Source organism: Melanostigma gelatinosum, assembly GCF_949748355.1.
Source record: "Melanostigma gelatinosum genome assembly, chromosome: 24".
In the NCBI taxonomy this organism is placed as follows: Eukaryota; Metazoa; Chordata; class Actinopteri; order Perciformes; family Zoarcidae; genus Melanostigma; species Melanostigma gelatinosum.
Genome location: NC_136657.1, coordinates 10076769 through 10098566, shown reverse-complemented (window position 1 = coordinate 10098566; position 21798 = coordinate 10076769). Strand labels below are relative to the sequence as shown.

The window sequence follows — 21798 nt, the reverse complement described above, 5'->3', positions numbered from 1 at the left end:
TTAATGTGAGAACAAAACAGAGAGGAACACAAGAGGCATGTCGGCAGCTGCAACACAAACGTCTTGCAACCACAATGCTTCTGCACCCTTAAAACAAATAAAGTACAATAAATACCTCTGTGTAGTGCAGTAGAAGTACAATAAATACCTCTGTGTAGTGCAGTAGAAGTACAATAAATACCTCTGTGTAGTGCAGTAGAAGTACAATAAATACCTCTGTGTAGTGCAGTAGAAGTACAATAAATACCTCTGTGTAGTGCAGTAGAAGTACAATAAATACTTCTGAGGTGTAGTGCAGTAGAAGTACAATAAATACCTCTGAGATGTAGTAGAAATACAATAAATACCTCTGAGGTGTAGTGCAGTAGAAGTACAATGAATACCTCTGAGGTGTAGTGCAGTAGAAGTACAATGAATACCTCTGAGGTGTAGTGCAGTAGAAGTACAATAAATACCTCTGAGGTGTAGTGCAGTAGAAGTACAATAAATACCTCTGAGATGTAGTGCAGTAGAAGTACAATAAATACCTCTGAGATGTAGTGCAGTAGAAGTACAATAAATACCTCTGAGATGTAGTAGAAATACAATAAACACCTCTGAGGTGTAGTGTAGTAGAAGTACAATAAATACTTCTGAGGTGTAGTGCAGTAGAAGTACAATAAATGCCTCTGAGGTGTAGTGCAGTAGAAGTACAATAAATACCTCTGAGGTGTAGTGCAGTAGAAGTACAATAAATACCTCTGAGATGTAGTGCAGTAGAAGTACAATAAATACCTCTGAGATGTAGTGCAGTAGAAGTACAATAAATACCTCTGAGATGTAGTAGAAATACAATAAACACCTCTGAGGTGTAGTGTAGTAGAAGTACAATAAATACTTCTGAGGTGTAGTGCAGTAGAAGTACAATAAATGCCTCTGAGGTGTAGTGCAGTAGAAGTACAATAAATACCTCTGAGGTGTAGTGCAGTAGAAGTACAATGAATACCTCTGAGGTGTAGTGCAGTAGAAGTACAATGAATACCTCTGAGGTGTAGTGCAGTAGAAGTACAATAAATACCTCTGAGGTGTAGTGCAGTAGAAGTACAATAAATACCTCTGAGATGTAGTGCAGTAGAAGTACAATAAATACCTCTGAGATGTAGTGCAGTAGAAGTACAATAAATACCTCTGAGATGTAGTAGAAATACAATAAACACCTCTGAGGTGTAGTGTAGTAGAAGTACAATAAATACTTCTGAGGTGTAGTGCAGTAGAAGTACAATAAATGCCTCTGAGGTGTAGTGCAGTAGAAGTACAATAAATACCTCTGAGGTGTAGTGCAGTAGAAGTACAATAAATACCTCTGAGGTGTAGTGCAGTAGAAGTACAATGAATACCTCTGAGGTGTAGTGCAGTAGAAGTACAATGAATACCTCTGAGGTGTAGTGCAGTAGAAGTACAATAAATACATTTGTGTCATTTATTTCGGTAAAGATACATGAATAAACACAAAAGCCAATAATAACTGGAGGATAACTTCTGGTTTGTTTCGTGGTTCAGAGTCTGGAGTCTCAGCTTGTTGTCTGCTGGTCAACAGCGACACCTTGTGGCCTCTTGTGGCCTCTTGCAGCATGGGGAGTGTCAAATGAAGTGAAGGTGAAGTCAAAGCAGGAAACGTTCAGACAGGTAATGTGCATGAAGGCTGTTGGGTTCGGACCTGCGGACACAGAGAGAAACCCAGTCCACCTCCCCGGGGGATGAGAGGCTCCCACTGGGCCTCACAGGAGAGGTAACTGCTCATGGACTGTTGTTGTAGAGCGCGTTTCTAGTGAGGAAGAAGAGAAGAAGCGTGTTTTTAAAGGGAGAGCAAGAGGAACAGACACAGAGGCTACTCTGCTGTTACTACGTGGCATTGTCCAAAGACTCATCGTGTTGATAATGAACCTGTGATGATGACTTTACAAACATGTCCGTCTCCTTGTTTTAGGAGCTCATGTAAAGCTCTTTATTTCAGGTTGAGGACTGTTTGACTTCACTGACGTCACTTTGACAAAACTGCGCTCAACTCAGCAGACTCGTGACTGTTAGTGGACTTTGTACTGTACTGTACTACAAAGTTAGAGGACTTTGCAAAGTCAGCGGAAAGATTAACGCGAGGCAACATCCGGTTTCCAAAATAAGATGTCGACGAAGCGAGAAAGTTGTAACGTGAGACAACATCCGGTTTCCAAAATAAGATGTCGACGAAGCGAGAAAGTTGTAACGTGAGACAACATCCGGTTTCCAAAATAAGATGAAGTGTCTTATTCTTTGATTTGAGGATTGATAGAAAGATAATGAAATGAATAATATCTGACTTACTGATATGTATTTGTTCAGGACATTTCTGACCACATCCAAACAAAAATCAAACATCTTAACTTTACCAATTCAGATATTTTATGAAGTACAAACTGAACTGAAATTGTACTTCAAATATCTGGTGCTCTAAAGATATTCTTCTCAATAATTGCAGACAATGACTGATGTGTATGTGTTCAGGCCATCGTTGACTCACCCAGACTGAAAATCAGACATTTTTACTGTAAGAAGAGATGTTCCAAAGTAAAAGTCTAAAGTCTTGAAGGTGCTGTCAAAACCTAAGAACATATAATCACACACCTCTTCTCTGAACATCAGGAATATATGGAAAAAATGTAAGATGTTAAATATAAAATAATAAAAAGACTCAACTTTGACCTCTGAAATGCGCATGTCTGCCATTTTATTCATCATCACATAGAAAAAATAAAATAAACTCTGTTGTGCAGATGTCCTGATTTACTTCTTTAATGTACAAATGTCAGACATTTACTTTGAAAAATCTATTGTTACAGTAAAAATCTATTGTTTTTTGTAGGGTTGTAATCAGACTTTTCTTGAACACATATGCATCAGTTATAGTTTAGAATTATTGAGAAAATACTTTTTATAACACTTAAAATATTCAGAAATGTACCTGTTTCTCTGTACAAATGTATGATTTTTACTTTGAAATATCTCTTAATTCGTATTGTAAAAATGTCATATTTTCTGTGTGGATGGAGTCAGAGATGTGTTCAACACATTTACATCAGTCATTGTCTGGAATTATTTAGAAAATCTATTCTTATGGTACCTAAAATATTGTGATATTCGCCTTTTTGTCCTGAACATTAGTAATTGTTTGGAATTATTTAGAAAAATATTTTTAGAGCACCTGCACCTGGACCTGAACCTGAACCTGAGCCTGGATCTGAACCTGAACCCAGCTGCAGGTCCTTGAGGAGCGACGGGTCCATGGAGGAGCCATTTGTAACGTAAGTCATCATCAGTTAGTCACAAAACATGCGAAAGAACAAACCTTCTTCAAGTAGAAACTGCACACTGAAGCTTCTCTGGTGGTCTTCCTCTCTGTCTAACAGGGACCTCAGGGAACCGGACCCTGAACTGGACTCTGATCAACCTGAACCCAGTTGTGTGTCCATGAAGAGTGACAGGTCCATGAAGCCGCCGCTGTTTTTCAGAAAGAGTGGCCAAACGTCCAGGTAATGAATTATAAACGCCTCTATTCTCACCTGATTTACATTTAAAATGCTGCTTTCATTCTCTCGACTGATTGGTAACAGAAACTCCTTCCTGTTTCTAAAGCGTCAAAAAACTAATTTGTGATTACGTCGTTTTCTGAGACGCTAAACTAAGTTGTAGGCTCCTTCAAACTGGCTCGTTTGTCACCTGCTTCACCAGGTTCACACCTGCATTCTATCTAGTGTCCACCAGGGGGCGACTCCTCTGGTTGTATAGAAGTCTATAGAAAATGACTCTACTTCTCTCTTGATTTATTCCCTCAGTAAACATTGTAAACATGAGTTTATGTCTCAATCTCTAGTTTCAAGTCTTCTTCAATACAGCATGATGTTCATTTAGTACATTATGGTCCATTTAGAGTCACACAGACCATAAAGCAGGGGATGCTTTAGGGCGGGGCTACACGCTGATTGACAGGTCTCTACCAGAGACGTGTACGGCGTCTCTACGTCACGACGACTACGTCCAGATATGGTCACTTCCTGTTCACTGGTTGCAAAAAAATAAGTTTGTGACGGTGAAATAGCCAAACTTGAGGCTTCAAAACATCAGTCCACAAACCAATGAGAGACGTCACCATGACGACGTCCACTTCTTACATACAGTCTGGAGTCCTTCCTCTTCTTGGGTACCGGGACCTTTATGAGTCCGAGGCTCTGGTTCCAAACCTCCCTGGTGGTGTGGAACTAAATAACAGCATGAGAACACTAGCTGGGTAGATAAAGGGACGAAGAGGCACTGCTAGAACTTTAATATCGTGACACTCGTTCTCCCAGAAAGATGAATAATAGAACAGAAATCTTTCAGTGTGAAGAGCTTCAGACTTTTATCTTCTTGTTGATAGCTTCTAGTCTTCAGCAGCTTCTGGAGCTGAAGATTTAATAAGTGGATCTCCTTCTCTGGTGGTCTTCCTCTCTGTCTGACAGGAACCTCACGGAACTGGACTCTGATCAACCTGAACCCAGCTGTGTGTCCATGAAGAGTGACAGGTCCATGGATCCGCCGCTGTTTTTCAAAAGAATGTCCTTCGGAAAGAAGAAGCCTTCACAAAAGCGCGGGTAAGTCATCATCCAGGACAACCAGCGGAGGGTTCGGCTGCAGGGCAGCAGAGGCTGAATGGGGTTCAAAGCACTGGAGAAGAGGTTCAGCCAGTGGCGGCTGGTGGATTGTTTGTTGGGTCGGGCCATCCAATCAATTTCAGCAAATAGTATAATTCAATGCAAAAAAAAAAAAGTATCAAAAACGCATTCGTACTTTGCAGTTACATTGTTATCATTTATTCCAACACTGACATAATAAGGACATCTTATTCATACAATTCAGGATATTAATATATATATGTCATATAATAATAATATTCAGTGTAATATGAAATATAAATATCATGAATATATTATAATACAATATAAATACCATATAATCATAAATATACAATATAAATATCATGAATATATTATAATAAAATGTAAATACCATATAATCATAAATATACAATATAAATATCATGAATATATTCTAATAAAATGTAAATATCATATATAGTCTGATAGAAGAAGTATATTTGAAGATGCCCCGATGAACCTTGTTTGTTGGAGAAACACCCATCAGTGCGGGGAGGAAACCTGCATGTTTTCATGATGAGGAAGTTATTTGAAAAGGAACTTTGCTCTTCTGAGTGGCAAACCTCTCAATGACCTTCTCACTGAAGTCAGGCATGTCCCTGACAAGTTCCTTCTCCATGGAGAGCACAGCCAGAGCATTCAGGCCATCCTGTGTCATGGTGCTCCTCAGGAAGGTCTTGATCCTCTTCACAGTGGAGAAACACCTCTCGGGTTCAGCTGTGGTCACGGTGTGGTGATGAGGATCCTGAGCAGAGTGACACTCTGTGAAGGTTGTTCTCCATGAAGAACTGGTACATAGGCACTGCACCACTGCAGGCCTTGCACTCACTCTTCTCATAGATCAGGGACAGCTCTGTTTTGAGCTTGGCCTGGTCCAACATGGGGTAAGCCTCCACTGTGGTTTCAAGCAGCGACTCAGGGAACGTCACACTGTGTTGTGGGAACAACGCTCCATGCAGCAGTGTTGTGCTGACGAGGTGCTGGCTGAAGGAGAACCGCTCCTTGGCTTGCATCAGGATGGTGTCACATACCTGTCAAAGAGAAATCAACTTCAATTTGCAATGAAGCTATTTTGATGAAAGTGATTCTGATTGAACACATGCTTCTGTGATAAAGTCAAGTATTAAAAAAACAATGTGTAAAGTCTGACAAACAACTTCAGATGATGGGAAATTATAACGACATCATCAAAATGTATCAGACGGTCAGTTAGCAGCTTGTCCTCCCTTTTCAGGAGACGGTCGAGTATGTTGTTGAATATTTGACTACTTCCTGTAGTTAGCATGTGCTGTGCATACACACCCACATAGTACATGTATGTGTGCGAGTGTATAAAGTATTAATATTGACAACTACAACACAACAACCTCTGTAGCCAGCCTCTGTTGTTCCCCATGTCCCAGCGTCCTGCTGGTCAGATCCACTGTCCCCACACAGAGGACATGGACGCCCTGTTCCAACAAATAAAGTTCCAGTTTCTAACTTGACATCTTCAAAAACAACTCGGCCTCTTCTACAAACGGACTTGGTGGACACCTGAATAAGCCTGTTATTACAAATTGTGTTTAATAACGACCTGCATTTTCATAGAAATCTGATCTTTTTCCTTTAAAATATTGAAACAAATATCATTGTGATGCTTTCTATCATAATCATTCACTTTGATGACTCGGCCCATTTCGGCTTTTACAGACTGTTGGACGTGAGCAACTCATCTTTCCAACAACAAAAGCTTTATCAGCTCGTAGTAAATATCGTTATTGATCTGATTTTTTGAATGCTGTCTGTGAACCTCTGGACAAGTCCTTCAATGAAGACGGGGTCGATGTTCCTCTTCTGCAGCTGGCTGAAGAGCATGTCCACATTTGGCATGATCTTGTGGAACAATGCCAGGAAGAAACAGAAAGTCTCGTCTTCAAGCATCCTCACGAAGCCCCCGGCCTCTCTGACAGCTGTGGATCAAAGTTCCCAGAGTCTCTGATGTTCTGGAAACACTTCAGGAGGTCGTCCTGGTGCTCGTACACAGTGTTTACAGCGCGACTCTGGAAGTTCCACCGTGTTGTGGAGGCTCGAGGAAGTCTGTGCGCAACCATCTGGTCCAGCACGGTGGTTCGCTTGGGTGACCTGGAGAAGAAGGCAGAGAATCCACCGAGGTCCGAAAAGAAGGTGTGGATCCTGGGGATGCGTGCTGTGGCCTGCTGCATGATGAGGTTCAGCTGGTGCGCGTAGCAGTGGACGTAGCGAGCGTTGTCGTAGACATCCAGTATCTTCCGCTGCACTCCGCCGGTGGCTCCCCTCATGACGGCAGCCCCGTCGTACGCTCGGGCGATACGTTTGTCGGTTTGTCCGTTTGGGAGGATGGTGCTCAGCCTCTCCGTGAGCGCTGCAGCGATGGTGTCAGCGGTCGCGTTCTGGATGGTGATGTACTCGAGAAAACGCTCTTGTACGTTACCGTTAGCATCGATGTAGCGTAGCACAAGCACCAGCTGGCAACAGAATCCACCAGTCCCTTGAACACGTCAGGGTTGTCCGAGGAGTCGGTCTCGTCATGCCCACGCAAAGCCAACTCAAAAGCCCCACAAAACTTCACACAATCAATTCTTTTTGATCAAACGTGCCGGTTTTTATCCACCTCCTCGTTGTGTTTCTTCACCGTCGTCCAGCTGGGTAGCGATGTTCACTTTGCCTCATATGGCGAGCTTGACAGAGTTATCAATGTGCGTTCTGGTGTTCTCGTGCTTTCTTATTTTTTCTGACAAGTGTTTCATGTCTCTTACTCCCGTTTCGGTCCATGCTGAATCTGACCCCGTCGATTTAAAAGGCACGCATGGAAAGCAAAATACAGCGTTAGCATGAGTGCATTCAGCTAGCCAAGCCTTCCTCGTGTACCAGTCTTTACAGAAGCTTCCCTTTTACTCCCGTCTGCTGTTTTATGCTGAGTTCAGGAGGCTGATCTGGGCCCAGTTGTTTCACCTGGTGTTTCTCCGCCAAAGTTCTTCTCTCAAACGGGTCTTGGAGGAGAGATTTGACGAGTTAGGGTTGAGTCTACTTGCAAGAGTAGCACTAGTGCTTGGCTGTTCCATTGTCATGCCGTTAAAATGGCGGTGCGAGGGACGAGCAGACGAGAACACGCGAGACGAGAACACGCGAGATGAGAACGAGCACTCGTAGCCGTGGGCCAGATGAGGATGGTCCTCCCGGAAGTCTTTTTTAGGGCACTGATTGGCTAGATTGTAAGTCACTCATTTATTTCTTTAATCAGTGATTGGCACGAGGACAAGCAGGGAAAAGCATTTATTTTGCGCAGATATCCTATTTTACAAATATTACTGGGTATATTACATAGCTCAAAAACACAAATATTGACAATTTATTAATATTATTTTATTTTTATTTATTTATTTATTTTTGTGGCTCAAGGTGGGTGGGGCCGTGGCCCCGTGGCCCTCTATTGGCCGGCCACCACTGGCTGGTATTTATGAATGCAGACGGTATGATGGTCGATGGCGTCATGAACACAGACGCTCCTCTTTCTGTGATGCTGTATTGATGTGACCGACAGTTTGGGGATTTAAATTATCTGTAATCTCATATCTCATATTCATGGACTACTTTCATTCTCTTGTTGATAGTTTCTTGTCTTCCAGCAGCTTCTGTAGCTGAAGATCAAAAAGTGAATTTCATTTTTGTTCTCTCTGTCTAACAGGAAGCGCAAGAGACCGGACTCTGATCAACCTGAACCCAGCGGTGTGTCCATGAGGAGTGACATGTCCATGGAGCCGCCGCTATTTTTCAGAAACACTCGCCAAATGCCCAGGTAATGAATGATCCAGGGAACCAGTGGAGCGTTCATAAACACCTCTATTCTCACTGCTTTCATTCTCTTGACCGATTGGAAACAGAAACTCCTTCCTGTTTCTAAAGCGTCTAAAACTATTTCGTGATTACGTCGTTTTCTGAGTCGCTAAACGAAGTTGTCGGCTCCTTCAAACTGGCTCGTTTGTCACCTGCTGCTCTTTAAAGTGAAGGGTGCTAGCCTCGAAGTTAGCCACAACTTTGGATCGGGCAGCCATGTAGCGTTTACCCCGGAGGAAATGTCAAGAAACACCAGGTTCACACCTGCATTCTCTCTAGTGTCCACCAGGGGGCGACTCCTCTGGTTGTATAGAAGTCTATAGAAAATGACTCTACTTCTCTCTTGATTTATTCCCTCAGTAAACATTGTAAACATGAGTTTATGTCTCAATCTCTAGTTTCAAGTCTTCTTCAATACAGCATGATGTTCATTTAGTACATTATGGTCCATTTAGAGTCACACAGACCATAAAGCAGGGGATGCTTTAGGGCGGGGCTACACACTGATTGACAGGTCTCTAGCAGAGACGTGTACGGCGTCTCTACGTCATGACGACTACGTCCAGATATGGTCACTTCCTGTTCACTGGTTGCAAAAAACAACAAGTTGGCAACGGTGAAATGGCCAAACTTGAGGCTTCAAAACATCAGTCCACAAACCAATGAGAGACGTCACCATGACGACGTCCACTTCTTACATACAGTCTGGAGTCCTTCCTCTTCTTGGGTACCGGGACCTTTATGAGTCCGAGGCTCTGGTTCCAAACCTCCCTGGTGGTGTGGAACTAAATAATAGCATGAGAACACTAGCTGGGTAGATAAAGGGACGAAGAGGCACCGCTAGAACTTTCTGGTGGTTCACTGTGTCAACAACGCTGAAAGGTCCAGCAGGAGGACGGCCGAGGGGAGTGGGAAGGCTGATCCGGCAATGTGGGGTTCCTCTGTGACGGCAAGGAGGGCGGTCTCGGTTGAGTAGCCTGAATGAAACCAGACTGGTGTGGGTCAAGAAGCTTGTTCTGGTTGAGGTACGCATTGGCCTATAATTCTTTACATCGGAAGAGTTGCTTTCTTTAAAACAGGGTTTGGTCTGTTGTGTCTTTCTAACCCTGGTTTGGTGCAGTGTTTGAAGGTGTTTTTACACACGGAACTGCAAAGAAATGCAGCCGGGACAGTGGGATCAGCAGCACGATCAAGACTTCACTGTGTGGAGCAGGGGGGTCAAACTCATCTTCACTCTGGGGCCACATCAGCATCACGGTCCTCAAAGGGCCGGTTGTAAATGTCAGACGTGTAAATGTAACGACTCCGAACATCTTCAGTTTAGTTTCCGGGATATCTGTGACTTCCACAACACGTACTCAGCAGACATAGAGGTTATTGTTTCCATGGTTAATGGCGGACAGTTGAACGGCTTTCAGGGCGATAAGCCCCGCCCCCTCTCCGGCACGTCCAGTGCGAATGAACACAAATAGCCCCGGAGAGACCGGCGGCGTGAACGGCTCAACTCAACTTCTGTTTTACACTCAAACATCTCCGCGACTTATTGAGTGGCGTAAGAATCGCGCGACACAACGAATCGATCATGAAATTCGTTGCCAACTCTTTTATGAATCGATTTTATCGATTCGTTGTTGCAGCTCGACAGACAATTGGAACAGCAGCTTACTTGATGACATCATCACCTCAGCTGGTCTCATGACTTTCATCCGTTTTGTTCTGTAAAGTATTTTCACAATCAAACTAAATATGACAACCCTGCTGTTTTCGTTTTCATTTGAAATCAAAAATGATATATTATTATTTACATATATATACATATACATGTATAAATAAATATATCACCAGTGTTGTGATCTGATTATAGCCTCACAAAGTATTAAAATAGACCTTGTGGTACAGAACTGTGGTCTCTTTAGGATGGCTATGCTGAAGCCTACAAATAGGGGGCGTGAAAGAGGTTAAACAACTAACTTCTCGCCTCAAAACATCCTAAAATGACTTTCTGTGACTGAACAACAGTAGTATTTAGAAAGTTTCAACTTCCAGTTGTGTGATTTCTCCTCCGCCATTGTTTCCTGTTGCTGGTGCAAAATGCATTCTGGGATATTTGGCTGTCCCAAGTACAGACAACTCACCTCCGATGCATCCCCGGTAAAATGGGCGGAGCCACATCCGGGCATTAGGACCGTGCTTGGCTGGATGTGGACTTTGAATTGGAACAGTACTTGGGCTGAGACTGATGACGTTTCACAAGTCCACGAGTTCACAAGTCCAGAGAAGTACGCATGTTGAGAACGACACCATCACTCGTTGGAATCCTCTTTATGGGTTGTTGCATCTCCTGTCCACCTGTTGTGATCGTTTTAATGTCGGCACACAGACAACATGCTGTCTCATCACTTCGACTTTCTATCTCATCATTTTGACCATGGGGATACTTTTATTTTCACATCTAACTTTTCATTTTTGTAAAAAAAAAAGAAGAATTTTTTTAATTTTATTTTTTGCTGGCAGATTCGCGGGCCACATAAAATGACGTGGCGGGCCGTATGGTTGACACCCCTGGTCTGGAGGAACCGTCCTTGTGTTGGTCTCTGTGTGGACAGACACAGTGTGAGATGATTGTTCATGATTCCTCCACAGAGAGGACCAGCAGAGCTCAGAGGTTCCCAGAGGTCCGTCTGCCCAGCAGCATCAAACACACCTGGACTCCATATTCATGGTCTGTACATGTACAACTGCTGTTACATCTCTTGTGTTCACAATCATCTCCGTGCTGCACTCTGTAGACCAGTGGATCGTCAGTCTGTCCAACATGGATCTGATGTTTGCTTCCATGCTTTTAGTTTGTGTCATTCATAGAATGTTCTGTTCCAGCTGCTGGAGGAGAACATCGTCACTTTTGTGAAGAACGAGCTGAAGAAGATCCAGAAGGGACTGAGTTCAGATTACCCAGAATGCTTAGAGAGTCAGAGGGAGGATGAGGAGGTGCTGGACGGTGAGGACGAAGAGCAGAGGAGGAGCAGCAGAGAGGCGTTTGTGAAGATCACAATGAACTTCCTGAGGAGAATGAAGCAGGAGGAGCTGGCTGACTGTCTGCAGAGCAGTAAGAGGATTTCTCTAAAGATTCAACATGCTGGATAAATGTGACGTTTACTGAAGTCTCAAGAGATGGACCAACATGTATTCATAGACTCATTCTGTGAGGAAATGACATGTTGAAGTCTGTTCTTTGACTCATTGATCTTCTTTGTTGTGTTCATTCAGGACTTCTTGCTGCAGTTTGTCAGCGTGAACTCAAATCTAACCTGAAGAAGAAGTTCCAGTGTGTGTTTGAGGGGATCGCTAAAGCAGGAAACCCAACCCTTCTGAATGAGATGTACACAGAGCTCTACATCACAGAGGGAGGGACTGCAGGGGTCAATGATCAACATGAGGTCAGACAGATTGAAACAGCATCCAGGAAACCACACAGACCAGAAACAACCATCAGACAAGAAGACCTCTTTAAAGCCTCACCTGGAGCAGAGGAACCAATCAGAACAGTGATGACAAAGGGAGTGGCTGGCATTGGGAAAACAGTCCTAACACAGAAGTTCACTCTGGACTGGGCTGAAGACAAAGACCACCAGGACATACTGTTCACATTTCCATTCACCTTCAGAGAGCTGAATGTGCTGAAAGAGAAACAGTTCAGCTTGGTGCAACTTGTTCATCACTTCTTCAGTGAAACCAAAGCAGCAGGAATCTGCAGGTTTGAAGAGTTCCTGGTTCTGTTCATCTTTGACGGTCTGGATGAGTGTCGACTTCCTCTGGACTTCACCAACAATGAGGTCCTGACTGATGTTACAGAGTCCACCTCAGTGGATGTGCTGCTGACAAACCTCTTCAGGGGGAAACTGCTTCCCTCTGCTCGCCTCTGGATCACCACACGACCTGCAGCAGCCAATCAGATCCCTGCTGAGTGTGTTGGCATGGTGACAGAGGTCAGAGGGTTCACTGACCCACAGAAGGAGGAGTACTTCAGGAAGAGATTCAGAGATGAGGAGCAGGCCAGCAGGATCATCTCCCACATCAAGACCTCACGAAGCCTCCACATCATGTGCCACATCCCAGTCTTCTGCTGGATCACTGCTACAGTTCTGGAGGACGTGTTGAAGACCAGAAAGGGAGGAGAGCTGCCCAAGACCCTGACTGAGATGTACATCCACTTCCTGGTGGTTCAGTCCAAACTGAAGAAGGTCAAGTATGATGGAGGAGCTGAGACGGATCCACACTGGAGTCCAGAGAGCAGGAAGATGACCGAGTCTCTGGGAAAACTGGCTTTTGATCAGCTGCAGAAAGGGAACCTGATCTTCTATGAATCCGACCTGACAGAGTGTGGCATCGACATCAGAGCAGCCTCAGTGTACTCAGGAGTGTTCACACAGGTCTTTAGAGAGGAGAGAGGACTGTACCAGGACAAGGTCTTCTGCTTCGTCCATCTGAGTGTTCAGGAGTTTCTGGCTGCTCTTCATGTCCATCTGACCTTCATCAACTCTGGAGTCAACCTGCTGTCAGAAGAACCAACAACCTCCCGGAGGTCTAAAGTCTCTAGAGGCAAACCTAAACCAACACGTCTCTACCAGAGTGCTGTGGACAAGGCCTTACAGAGTCCAAATGGACACCTGGACTTGTTCCTGCGCTTCCTTCTGGGTCTTTCTCTGGAGACCAATCAGACTCTCCTACGAGGTCTGCTGACACAGACAGGAAGTAGCTCACAGACCAATCAGGAAACAGTCCAGTACATCAAGGAGAAGATCAATGAGGATGTGTCTCCAGAGAAAAGCATCAATCTGTTCCACTGTCTGAATGAACTGAATGATGGTTCTCTAGTGGAGCAGATCCAACAGTACCTGAGGTCGGGACGTCTCTACGCATATAATCTGTCTCCTGCTCAGTGGTCAGCTCTGGGCTTCATCTTACTGTCATCAGAAGAAGATCTGGACGTGTTTGACCTGAAGAAATACTCTGCTTCAGAGGAGGCTCTTCTGAGGCTGCTGCCAGTGGTCAAAGCCTCCAACAAAGCTCTGTAGGTAGACTTTAACAATCAATGAAGACTATATTTCAACAGGAGAGACGATATAAATAACGTATTACTTGTTTTCTGTTGCTTCTTCAGACTGAGTGGCTGTAACCTCTCAGAGAGAAGCTGTGAAGCTCTGTCCTCAGTCCTCAGCTCCCAGTCCTCTAGTCTGAGAGACCTGGACCTGAGTAACAACGACCTGCAGGATTCAGGAGTGAAGCTGCTGTCTGCTGGACTGGAGAGTCCACACTGTGAACTGGAGACTCTCAGGTCAGATCACGTTACGCTTTGTCTCAAATGATTTGAGACACCTCTCTTAACTTTAGAGGGTAACTTGGACCTTTGTCCTTGTGTCTAAGTGACTAATGGGGACAAGTTGGTCCAGTATTGAGGGAGGACGCTGCAGACGGCAGACGCTAAACGGTCTGCAATGTCATCGCTCGGGGCAACTCGTCAACGTACGTCCATAAATAGAGCTTGTTGTTGCCACAGACAGGCTCAGATTGTTGTTATAAGTAACGGACATATTCAGCTACACTTTCTGTACTCCAACACAACTAACTCTGACTAAAGCGGTGTCCAATGGCACTCCTCTCTCCTACTTTGGCAACAAGTCACATGAAACATGAAACGGAATGAGAAAGGTCAGAACAACATTTTACTTCCTCGTGTTCTCTCTCAATACTTGACCAAGTTCAGGAACTGCTGTCCCCGTTAGTCACTCAAGACACGATAACATGGAAAGAAATAGGAATCAGGTTGAAAAATGCATCTGCTTAGCAAACATTTTAACATGGATGTCATTGTTTCCTTCAGTCTGACACACTGCAACCTCTCAGAGAGAAGCTGTGAAGCTCTGTCCTCAGTCCTCAGCTCCCAGTCCTCTAGTCTGAGAGACCTGGACCTGAGTAACAACGACCTGCAGGATTCAGGAGTGAAGCTGCTGTCTGCTGGACTGGAGAGTCCACACTGTGAACTGGAGACTCTCAGGTCAGGATTAACTCACCCATTCAACTGTTATATTACTATCATACTATTTGACTATTTAAATCAGATTTACATCAGATGATGAACTGCAGACCTGCGGAGGAATGTGTCAAAGGACCTTTAACTGAACGTTAGCTTCTAGAGCAGACTGGGCATTGTACGGCCCGCGGGAGGTCATTGGGAAATTCCTAAGACTAGTCGGGAGAAGAAAGTATATGTTTGTGAGTCAATATCAAATAATACAGAGTCTGATGAATGAACAAAGTTGCCATGTTAATGTATTTGCCTGCAGGCAAGCAGAGAGCAAATCTCACAGACACGTATTGCAGAGTCTTGTGAGGAATGCCCCAAGAATCATCTCCGTACATGTTTATTTATACCTCAGAGACAGAGAAAAGGAGCAGAGAAGGGAGGGGCTGAAAGTGGAGGACAGTCATACGTGTGCACTGTGCAATGCCTGCTATGTTCTCTGCATTACAAGAACAGGCCCGGTTCTCTGCCGAGGCCATATATGGCCTGCAAATGCTTCTTCTGTGCTCTTTGCCCCGTATGGATGTTTCATGTCACAGCGGGCGCTGTCCTCCTCCAGAGAACTATGCAGAGAGCATGAAACAAACAGTTTTTCCTTTTGCAGAGGTCATTGGGAAATTAGGAATAAAAGGTAAATAAGTGTACCTCATGCACAGAATAGAGCTGCATGGCTTTTATTTTGAAGGCGACTTGTTGTGTTTTTTCTTCTCAATGTACGTATGTTCTGAACGTATGTGAGCAGCAGCGTCACTGCAATGTGTTGGTGAACTGAGTTTAGGGAGATGTGAGTCAGCTGTTAGCCCTCAACAATGTCAGCCTGTGTTAAAACAGAAAGACTGACACAGAGAGTAGAGTTTCATCAAAACATGGACTTTAAAGTGTTTCTTCACTGAAGTCAAAGGTAAAGCCGTGTGCTTAGTTTGTGGAGAACAAGTCAGTGTTGAAGGATTACAATGTGAATCGTCATTACGAGAAGAAACAGGAAACACTGACGGATGCAGAGCGGACAGGACGTCTGAGGCTTTGCTAGCTAAGCTGCAACAGCAACGAGGCCTTTTTACCGAGCTTCACACATCCAGGGATGCAGCCGCCAAGACCGGCTTTGTGATGTCACACTAAAACCAGTCAGCCATTCTCTGATGGGGAGTTCATCAAAGAGTGTTTGGTGGACTCTGCTGCACTACGAGGCCCCCAGAAAAAAGAGGCATTGGAGAATGTGCAGCTCTCAGGCGCACTGTAACGAGGAGGATCGAGGACATGGAGGGGAATCTGGAGCTCCAGCTGCAAAGAAGAGCAGACCATTTCCAACTTTTCTCCTTGGCTCTGGACCAGAGCTGCGATGTCCGACACAGCAAGTGACTCATCTTTGTACGTGGGATAAGGAAAGACTTGGTGATTACAGAGGAGCTGCAGCAATGCAGTCAATGAAAGGGACGACGGCGGAGTGACGTGTGCACGGAGGTAATGCATGCTTCCACAAGCTGGGACTGAAATGGGACAAACTGGCATGTGTCTCAACCGACGGTTGTCCAGATCTGACGGGAGAAATGTCGACTTTTGAAGCGGATGCAAGATGACGTGACTGAAATCAACCCGGAACTGAACTTGGTATGTTTGCATTGCATGACACATCAACATGTGTTGTGTGAGTCAGTGCTCAAACTGAAGCACGCTGTTGATGCTGTAACTGAAACAGTTAACGTCATCGGGGCACGAGCATTGAAGCACAGACAGCTTGTTGCACTCTTGGAGCAGCATGAGACTGAACACAGTGACAGGCTAACACAGCGGTCAGTGGCTCAGCCTGGGCAAAGTGCTGACTAGAGTTCAGAGTTCAGGACCTGAGAGCAGAGATTCAGGAGCTTTGTGAGAAGGCAAGAACATCCCAGAGCTCTCTGGTGTAAACTGGATGACAGATCTTTCATTTGCCGTTGGTGTGACGGCACTAATGAATGATCTGAATACCAAACTGCAAGGCGAGGGCCTCTCTGCACATGCCATGCACAGCCTGGTGAAGGCCTTCATGACAGATGCAGGGAACACTCTCACCCACCTGCACACCCTGAAAGAAGCCACTCCATCAGTTGAACATCTCCACAGGTCTCATCCATGTTAGGGGCGCTGCGTGGTGAGTTCAAGGCCATTTCAAGACGTCAACAGTTGAGAGTGAAACATGACGTCTTCTCCTTCACGTGCAGTGTGGATCATGCTCCCAGTGATGTTCAGCTCCAACTCATTGAGCTGCAGTCTGATGCGGTCCTGCAGAGCACTTTAAGTCAGTGTCACTGCTGGATTTGTATTCTTCTCTCAAAGAGGAGAAGGTTCCACATGAGGAGGCGTGCTCAGAAGATGTTGCTTCTCTTTGGATCGACCTACATCTGTGAACAAACATTCTCTGTGAAGTGGAGTAGAAGTACAACGTTAAATCAAATACAAATACTCAAGCAAAGTACCTTGAATGTGTACTTAAGTACAGTACTTCAGCAAATATAGGAGTTGCATTCCACCACTGATCATAACATTTACTCTCAGCACTCACAGCTGATCAGCACCAACAACATGCTGCTTGATATAAAGAGGTGGAGTCATGATGAGCAGGACTGAGTTCAGTCTGTTGGTCCGGCCCTCCACAACACTCCCTGTTCCTCATGCGGCCCCTTGGGGACAATAGTTGCCCCCCTGGTCTAGACTCAGAATCACCTTCCAGCAGGATGTTCCAGCTTCATCCTGAACTTGTATCTGAACTAAAGATGGACCAGAACGTAGCGCCACATGTTCACAGAGGCTTCTTCTGTGTGTGGTTTGCAGGCTGTCAGGCTGTCTGGTCACAGAGGAAGGCGGTGTTTCTCTGGACTCAGCTCTGAGGTCCAACCCCTCCCACCTGAGAGTGCTGGACCTGAGCTACAATGGTCCAGGACTGAGGCTGCTGTCTGACCTCCATCCTCCCATCAGGGTGGAGCCTGCTGGAGACCGATGGTTGAGACCAGGTCTGAGGAAATGTAAGTGTTGATTGAGATCCATCCATGAAGACAAAGCATCTTCACACTGTGACATCACTCATTCACATCTCTGATGTCATCATCAAACACATGATAGATGAATAACTGCAGCTGTGTTGTCTTGTTCTCTCCATCAGATTCCTGTGAACTCACACTCGACACAAACACAGTGAACAGAAACCTCAAACTGTCTGACAACAACAGGAAGGTGACATATGTGAGAGAGGTTCAGTCATATCCTGATCATCCAGACAGGTTTGATGAGAGGACTCAGCTGATGTGTAGAACTGGTCTGACTGGTCGCTGTTACTGGGAGGTCGAGTGGAGAGGAGGAGTTCTTATATCAGTGAGTTACAGAGGAATCAGCAGGAGAGGAGACAGTGAAGACTGTATGTTTGGAAGGAATGATCAGTCCTGGAGTCTGAGGTGCACTGGTGGTCGTTACTATGTCTGTCACAATAAGACAGAAACACTCACCTCCTCCTCCTCCTCCTCCTCCTCTGATAGAGTAGCAGTGTATGTGGACTGTCCTGCTGGCTCTCTGTCCTTCTACAGAGTCTCCTCAGACACACTGATCCACATCCACACCTTCAACACCACATTCACTGAACCTCTGTATCCTGGCTTTGGGTTCTTGTGGTTCGGTCCTAGTCTTGCTTCTGGTTCTGGTCCCTGGGTGTCTCTGTAGGTCTGTAGGTCTGTGGGCGTCTGAAGCATCATAATGTGGTGAAATGTTAATCATGGAACAAAGATGAGTTGATAAGTCTGCTCACACTCATAATGCTGGTGGTGAGTTTCTTCCTGAGCTCTTTGTGACGTTAAAGAACATAAAGATGAAGATCAGAAGCAGTTCAGTGCTGCATCATCTTCTGTTGAAGGAGTTCTTCATGTGGAACTGTGTACTCGTGTACTTTGAGTTCACAGAAACTTTCTCTGTGCAATGAACCAGCTGTTGAGCAGATCCCAGTGACTCTAATCTGTCTGTTATTAGAATACATGTGTTCATCAAATGATTCATATTGATGGAAATGATCAGTACTTCACATTGTAAACGTGTACTTCTACTGCTTTAAAGATGGAAGCTGTATTTCATCAAGTACCTTCTGTGTTTGGATTGGATTATGGTTTTGGTCTCAATAAAAGTACTAAATTGGTGTATTTGTGTATTTGTTGTCTTCCTCAGAACTACTGCGATGATGAAAGAACCAGTTAAGATTTATGAATATGATGAATATCTGATAACATGAATATGTATTTAATGAATGTACCCAATGAACCAGTACACCAGTACTACACCTCAGAGGTACATGTAGTACTTTATACTGTACTACACCTCAGAGGTACATGTACTTTATACTGTACTACATCTCAGAGGTACATGTTGTACTTTATACTGTACTACATCTCAGAGGTACATGTTGTACTTTATACTGTACTACATCTCAGAGGTACATGTTGTACTTTATACTGTACTACACCTCAGAGGTACATGTACTTTATACTGTACTACACCTCAGAGGTACATGTTGTACTTTATACTGTACTACACCTCAGAGGTACATGTAGTACTTTATACTGTACTACACCTCAGAGGTACATGTAGTACTTTATACTGTACTACACCTCAGAGGCACATGTACTTTATACTGTACTACATCACAGAGGTACATGTAGTACTTTATACTGTACTACACCTCAGAGGTACATGTAGTACTTTATACTGTACTACACCTCAGAGGTACATGTTGTACTTCTTAGTAAAAAGTACAACAGCACATCTGTTTTCAAACATTCTATAAATGGTGTTATGTAACATCTGTAAACAGATGCTCAGCAGCAGCTGTATTTGTCTGCAGTGTTTCTCCACAGAGAGGTGGATCAGAGGAGACCCTGAAGAAGACCACATCCCTGAGAGGAAGAGGAGGGAGGAGCAAGTCTGGCTGGTTCCAGGTCGAGTAAAGTCACCTCTGAATGAACTCATCCTCTCCCAGTTCACCAGATGAAATCAGCCTCAAGCACCATGTTCATGTCCCACATCAGACATGAGTTCTACCTCCAGAGAGCCTCTCCATGTCACAGTACTTGTACCTTCCACTATAAATATATACTTATATTATATATATATATGAGTGGTGTTTTTAATTACCCATATTGGAGTACAACGGATCTTTTTCTCCTCACAGCAACCTCACATCACATCAGGGACACCTCACTGTTTGGGAAATGTCTCATCATCAATCTTGACAGCGTGAGAAAAGCAAACGCCGAAGGTCTCACAGTACTCTGACCTACAGTATGGAGGTGTAACCGTCAAACCTCCTGCATTCACACAATCACTGACTTATTTAAAGGGACTAAGAACGTTGCTTGAGGAACTCCCTCAAAATACAGTCATGACCCTTAACACTAGTTGCGTATTTGCTGCTTATTGCATCTGAGGAATCCCCCCAAAAATATGATAAATATCAGTTCATGCATTGTATGTGAGCTGCTTGGGCTCTGATCGTGAAGCACATTACATAAAACATTTGTGTCGTGTCTTTTAAAAAGTGTACAACATGGCAGTGACATGATTATTATAGATGTTATATGAACAGAAGGAATGTTTCAGCCTGTTTCAGTGAACTACTGTTTACAACTGTGAGCCAACCCTTTCATCTCTAAAGCTACAAATCTATTTGAACATCACGTTCTACTTCTGTCTCCTGCAGCTTGTTGGGATGGTGGGACGTGATCTGAAAACTTGGTTCCTGATGAAAACGGTAAAGAAAACAATGTTATTTGTACATGACACAGCTGCAGTCTGCAGTGCGACATGAAGCCACTGATGTGATTTAAAGTTGCTGTTTGCTGCCATCATGTGGCCTCATTGGAGATTACATCTATAATTCATACTTTGCACTACTCTGAATATTGATGACACATATTTCTCCACATGTGTCTGTTGTTAAATGCCTCAAACACAAACTGTGACAGTGTTTGTTTTGTGTGATCTCAGTGTTGCAGTGAACTCATTCATGCCCACGGTCTTAAAATGTTAAGTGTTTAAAACAAACGAGATGTACTCTTGTACGTCCCAATGCATAAAAAAAGAGCCTGATCATTATAGTTTAGGATGAAATTTGTAGGATTGAAAGTAAAAAACACGAAAAAGCACTCAGTTTACCATGAATGTTTGCATTGACAACACATTTTTGATTGAATATCTTGTATCATTGCTTCTTTATATTCAAATATCAAGACCTTTGGTTCCCGTTATAGTTTTGCTTAAACTTTTTCCAGAGATGAATTGAGGACATCGTGGATATGGTGAGTGCTGATTATTTTACACTCCTGAAATAAAAAAGATGACAAAAAACAGTTTTGGCAGCAATTCAGGGATTATATTTAAAAAACAAAAAGTCATGTGTAACCTGGCCATCTGAAAAACAAGTCCAGTCCAGTTGTTTTACCAAGAAACTGACTCCACTCTACAGATTGCATCTGTTCTGGTTTTGTAAACGTTTTCTCGCCACTGCAAAGTCAAAATAACAGCTCCCACAATCCCTTGCCCCTGTGACCCTCCTCTCCAGCCGAGTGTTTAGGCGCGACACCCACAGAGTTCTCAGCATGGGGTTTGAAAATGACACGATTTTGGGGGAGAAAAATGTGATGAGACCCCCTTTTCCTCCCTCCTCACCCGGCTGTACACACACGAGTGAGCCGACAGTCCAATTAACACCTACTTTATTATAACGTTGACTTCTCCCGAATGTTCTTGCATGTGTTTATGCACTATTACCTTGACGGATGCCGATTCCACGATTAGACATAATTGGCATATCAATATGCAAAACCTAAATGGATTAACCTTCTTTAAAACTAATGAGCACTTGCATGCCCAGCTGGGGGAATGGACCAGAATTATCATTTGTCATCTTTTAGGAGTGATGTGGGAATAAATAATTGAAAAGAGGCTGGATATTGTCTTTCCTTGGGCTACTTGTGCGTAAAGTGACTGTACTGTTGAAAAAGAGGGAAATATGCAGATTTACTGTCTTAACGACGGCTGTAGGCTCGCTGGTTTGTCTGAGCAAAAAATACTAAGAAGCTGTGTCTCAGAGGAACATTTTTAATCAAAGGGGAGCGAGAAAAAAAAAAGGTAAATCCTCATGAG

The 21798-nt window shown here is 44.0% G+C and overlaps 2 protein-coding genes across 12 annotated transcripts in view; both read left to right on the top strand.

Annotated features, from left to right (window-relative positions):
• The first annotated feature begins 1669 nt into the window (after positions 1–1669).
• LOC306797239 (uncharacterized protein) overlaps positions 1670–21798 on the top strand; it is a 252033-nt gene continuing 231904 nt past the window's right edge. For 9 of the 11 annotated variants that reach the window (XM_079296500.1, XM_079296504.1, XM_079296501.1 and 6 more), the window contains exons 1-4: positions 1670–1768; positions 3199–3317; positions 3423–3545; positions 4512–4574. In XM_079296500.1, coding sequence (XP_079152626.1) covers positions 3298–3317; positions 3423–3545; positions 4512–4574 — 206 coding nt within the window. In that variant the 5' untranslated portion in view covers positions 1670–1768; positions 3199–3297. Of the gene's footprint in view, positions 1769–3198; positions 3318–3422; positions 3546–4511; positions 4644–21798 lie in introns of all 11 variants that reach the window. The other 2 variants (XM_079296499.1, XM_079296498.1) reach the window with 1 other exon arrangement.
• LOC306797244 (protein NLRC3-like) lies at positions 11788–18798 on the top strand. Its single transcript, XM_079296511.1, has 5 exons — positions 11788–13632; positions 13723–13896; positions 14443–14616; positions 17452–17642; positions 17780–18798. The coding sequence occupies exons 1-5, from the start codon at positions 11939–11941 to the stop codon at positions 18328–18330; spliced, it is 2784 nt and encodes a 927-aa protein (XP_079152637.1). The 5' UTR covers positions 11788–11938; the 3' UTR covers positions 18331–18798.